The sequence below is a fragment of the Monopterus albus genome, unplaced genomic scaffold, assembly GCF_001952655.1.
Source record: "Monopterus albus unplaced genomic scaffold, M_albus_1.0 scaffold421.1, whole genome shotgun sequence".
Classification (NCBI taxonomy): Eukaryota; Metazoa; Chordata; class Actinopteri; order Synbranchiformes; family Synbranchidae; genus Monopterus; species Monopterus albus.
Window position 1 is genome coordinate 138,604 of NW_018128301.1, and position 5,215 is coordinate 143,818.

Sequence of the window (5,215 nt, forward strand, 5' to 3'; positions counted from 1 at the left end):
AACACAGAAATCTCTTAATAAGGTTTCTTAAAAACACACCAAAATGGCAATAATTACTGGATTGTATGAAACTATTTTAACTAAGAATTAGTTCCTACCACTCTGGCTGGTCATATATATTCAGATCTTTAAGTGAAATAAGCAACTTTACGCATCTATTTTCATGTAACAGATCCCACCTTTGGAGAAATGTTAAGGTTTATTACACTGTTACTGTTAAACTTACTTTCTGACTGCTTATAGAACATAAAAGGCACCTGTGTGTTTGTTTAACTCTTAGTAAGTTTTTTTATTTTTATTTTTTTACCTTCGCTAGAGTAAAATCATTACTCAAGCGCTGCTGCTTCAGTGTTTCAGAGAGGATTTTCCTTCTTGTGGAATAAATTTGGCAATGAAGTTTGAGCCAAATGCTGCTTATTGTGGCCTTTACAAACCTAAGAAGAATGCTACTTAAAGGATTTAATTTGGAAATCTGTCATCACATGTAGAATTACTGGCTATTAATCACTGAGAGGGTAGAAGGGAACATCACTCGGGTTTGTGCTCTCTTGAAAAAAAAAAACAAAAACACGACATCTCTATTTCTATCTGTACAACATTCAACAACACATTTCTCTTGATTTTTTTTTACCATAATGCCAAAACAATAATAATCATCATCATAAGAAGAGCATTTTTCCATCTCAGCGGCATTGAACAAACACACAAACTGAAATAAAACTCTAATAAAGGCCTCAATACCAGATAGTACACGTCACCTTCGAGTGGTGCTAGAGATAGATTACGGACAGAGAGACATGGAGGATGAGCAAGCATGAAATAGAGAAAAGGAGGGAGGAGGGGCTGAAGACAAAGTATGAGAGAAAAGAGAGGGAAGGAGAATTATTGTGTGATTTTAAGTTGATACATGCTTTAGTGTCACGTTGGACATGTTTTGGCACGTCATGAGATTAAATACAATATTCATTAGTCTTAGACTTGGGCTTTGGTTTACCAAGGGTTAGTATTAAAACCAAAAGTAGCCTAACCCTACATTTCTAGTGATTTTATTTTTACTTGTCTAAGTGTTAGGTAGTCCATTCTTTCATGAGTCTAGCCATGCTAGATTGGAATAAGGCCTAGTGACCTTGTTTAAGGCCGAACAGGCCCGAACAGTAGGAGACAAATCTGATCCCTGGATAGCGGGGTCAGGAAGTAAAGACACAAGAAAACCATTAGGAAGATAGACTGAGGTGAATAAGGAGAAGAAGAGGAAAAGGAGGAGAACCGGAAGTGGAAGGGCAGGAGAGGGAAGGAAGAGAGTGTGTAGATATAGGCTAAGTGCTTTTGGTGAGTTTTACAAAATACACCAGGAAGTGCTTGAAACAGAAGGCACGGTGGCATTGACAGTAGTTGTTAAGGAGACACCACTAAGGGACTTTTACTACAAAACTCATAAGGTGCTCTAAAAAAGAACTTAAACACATTAATGCACATTAAGGTGTGGTTGCAATCATGGAATACCCCCATCAAAAGGTAGTCAAAGCAGATAAATAATGGTTGTTAACTAGTGTAAGGGGACATTACAGCCTCACATCCATATTGTTTTTTTTATAAATATACCTTCAAACCACAAAATTCATGATAACAGATTGATATCTTTATGTATAGCAGTAGATTTATGTTTACACAAAAATGATGTACTTTGATTATGAACTTTCTTTAACAACCAGTTCAGTGGTTGGGTGTGTGATGCACTGATCGACTGATTGACCAATTTTGCGACTCAGTGGGGTAAATCTAATGAAACCACAGCTTTACACACTTTAAACAACAACAGAAAGTGACAACTTCCATTGAATAAATGTTTGGTCTATCGATAAAGTTGAAATAAAAACAACTACTTTGGGAACTCAAACCTTGCACAGTGCTCTGTATAGACATTCCAACTAGTCTGAGCTCACAAACATTATAATCAATATTACCTATATTGATAACCTTTATCTGTAAGCTTCTTGAAATAAAAATAAACAAAAGTCTGTTTTTTCTTGTCTTTACAAAAGCTACACATATTCTACTGGGATGTCTATGCATTTGTTAGTGTTTTAATAATTACTCCTACCATTGTCTTTCTTTTCTTATAAAAAAAAAGCAGAAGAAGAAGAAGAGAGGGAATCTACTCATCTAAAAGACACCATACCCCAAAAGTACAGTTCTCACATTTAGTCCTGTTTGGCAGGGATACTGCTTTCTTTCTCTTTCTCTTTCTCTATCTCATGTCTTCTCTCCAGTGGAGAAAAAAATGAAATTGTTCCTTTGTTGACACAGTTGCCTAGTCTCAGTCTCTGTAAAAGGATGTGTCAGCTGATTGTGTTCGGGGGCTCAAGCGACATCCCTACAGCCCTCAAACAGATTCCCGCTCTGTGTTTTGCTCTTTTCCATGCATCTACAGTATGATGACCTTGAGTTGCCTTGGCAACCGGAACCCGCATTCAGCACCATTGTAAACACTGAATTCTGAACCGTGACTCCTTTTTATCACTCAGCCCTTTGACCTCTTTCATCACATTACACATTGTGTATTTTCCTTACTTTTTGTCTTCTTTTCAAGCTGAGCCACAAACGGCACCCGTCTGGGTCAAGGATATCACGACACAATGTAGTATTTCATCTACAACTTAACTATTCACAACACCCTAGACCCACTTTTGACAAATATACTGTACTTAAACTGTTTAACCTGTATTTTCAGATAAAATCACCTATCATAGCATTAATGGGCAACAATACCAGAGACCCTCTTGACAACACACATTAACAGGCACTAATTGAAAAAGAATTTTTTTTTTTACAAACTTTGCTTTCTGTTTTTCTTTATAACATTTGTCTAGTAACACTTTTCAGACAAACAAGGCAGTGATATACAGTTGAAAGTACACGGCCTGTAACATTTACCTCGTGCCTTAAATTAATACCATATAGCTTAACTGAGGTTCTCAGCTTGAAACTTTTCTTGAATAAACTCAAAAATTTCCTCCATGTCTGAGTGAGTTGAGGAGGAATTTGAAGCGTAAGATTTCAGGCTGTTCCGTGTTCAGTCAGGAGAGCATCTCTTCACAGCTGGCTTCAATTTGGTCACTGTAGTAGTCTGGGATATGGTCCATTAGTAGTGTGGAAGAATTTCATGACTCTGGAATGATGAAGGACCTGCTTAAGGTCTGTTTCTTTCACGTATCAAATAGATCATCTTAAAAATTGTCCATCTTGGTGTGGGGGGGAAAAAAACTGGAAAAGTGGCCTATAAAATCCTGAAAAGAGGCATCATGCTCTTTTTTTGGACAGGCAGTTTACTGTATTTTGTGTTGTACCACGCTGTCAGAACTGAAAAAGACAAATAATTTCAGGGAAATGTAACAGCTGTGATTTTTCTCAAAACCCTCTGAAGTATCAGTTTCCAAGACTGCTCACATCTGTCTGTAAATTAAAGTATAAAGGGGAAAATCTTCATTTTCTCCTTGAACCCCCTTTCTCTCTGCAAAACGTCCTGGCCATTCTTCAGCTCTGCGGCAAATGTAATTGAAAACACTGGAATCGACTCTCCAGTTTAAATTATGTCATCCAAACTGTTTTAATCTGTCAAGACTCTTTCCTCCCCTCTCACCATGTGTTTGGAGCTCAGGGCTGGTGCAAGAGAGAGGGACATTCTCAAATTGTGGTCCTGTGAATCCTCCAGGCTGTTCTCCAAATTGTCTTCCAGTTCTTCCTCTTGCACGTCTTCCTCTCCCTCTGTCTTTCCCTTGAGTGCCAAACCATGTCTTACATTCTTGGATACAGAGGCCACATTGGAGTTTGGGTGGTTGGGAACGTTGCCCAGATGTTCCGTTTTATCCTCAGAGAGCCCATTGAGAGTCTGGGCCTGTGTTGAGAACCATTCCTCCAGGGGTGCCTGGGACTCAGCCTCACTTACGTGCCCCCATATCCCCAAGGAATCAATCTTGGAGTGAGCCGTTCGGGGTCTGGTGGCCTTTGGGGGTCCATCATCATTCAAGGTAGTCAAAGAGCCCCTTTTGCGCCTGGACTTACTGGTGTGGTTGACCTGGAGATGCATGGCCATTAACTCCGCTGAGGACGTACGGAAAGGGCAAAACAAACACTGGCTCAGTTTGGCCCCTGATGAACTATTACCACCACTGACACTTCCTCCTTCCCCTACACTCATAACTGCATCTTCTTCCATCCCACCAAGGCCAAATGAGGGACGACGGGACAGATCCAGGGGTTCAAACCCACTTTCTTGAGTTGAAGGCGTAGGCCCTTCCTTGTCACCTGATGACTGAACGATTCGGCTAGTAGTAAGGGGCTTACGCCGGGACACGTTAGGGGCTTTTGGTGGGGGAGACTCCCTAATCCAGCCTCCTTCCATTCCACCTTGATAAAGGGCACCCATCACCCCAGACAAATACCTGTACTGGGTCTCCAAGTCCACATCCCTTAGAGCTGCTAAGGCCTTTCGATGCTCCCGCTGGTCTGGTAGCCCCAGCAGCCAGGACTGCTGGCTCAATCGAGAGGAGGGGGTGTCAGCTGAGCTTCGGTTGACTGTGCAGTGGTTGAGTTGGGATCTGCGCTGCTTGACCAGCCCAGAGGTTCCAGAAGTCGCACTGTTGATAGTGGAGGTGAGACCAGCAGATGAGCTGGAGGACGATGACAAGGCATTGCGTTGTTCTCTGTGATGCCGCTGAAGGTGGTATTTCAGTGAGCCAGACTGGGTACCCGCATAGTCACAGTGGGGACATTTGTAGGGTCTCTCACCTAGAGAAATAGGATTAAGAAAATTAAATAGGAAAATGTTTTTGGACATAACTAGCTTCTGTAAGTGCACCATTATTGGAAAAGTCAGAAAAATCAGGCTGCTAAAAACATTTACAAGGTCATATGAAACAATATGAAAGTCTGCCACCAACTCCCAGATGAAATTGTTAGGGCAAGTTTCAAGAGTCAGTTAATTGGTTTTCATATGAACAAAAGACAATGGCTTCTTGGGAAGGTGGAAAATACATTTAAGAATCCAAAACATTACAGCGTTTCTTATAAAACACCTATAAGTAATATTTTGGTAGATAGATTTTGCAAATTCACATATAGTTTATGATCCCTTAGGCAGTGTTGAGTGGGAGATGTAGTTGCACATCTTAAAGGAAGATGGCAGTATTCCATCACTGATTAAAAATACACTGTT

General features: G+C 40.5%; 1 protein-coding gene across 1 annotated transcript in view; it reads right to left on the reverse strand.

Annotated features, from left to right (window-relative positions):
• Nucleotides 1–279: 279 nt before the first annotated feature.
• znf219 (zinc finger protein 219) overlaps nucleotides 280–5,215 on the reverse strand; it is an 18,022-nt gene continuing 13,086 nt past the window's right edge. The window contains 1 exon segment of the mRNA XM_020586784.1: nucleotides 280–4,788. Within this exon segment, the coding sequence (XP_020442440.1) occupies nucleotides 3,608–4,788 (1,181 nt within the window). The 3' untranslated portion in view covers nucleotides 280–3,607.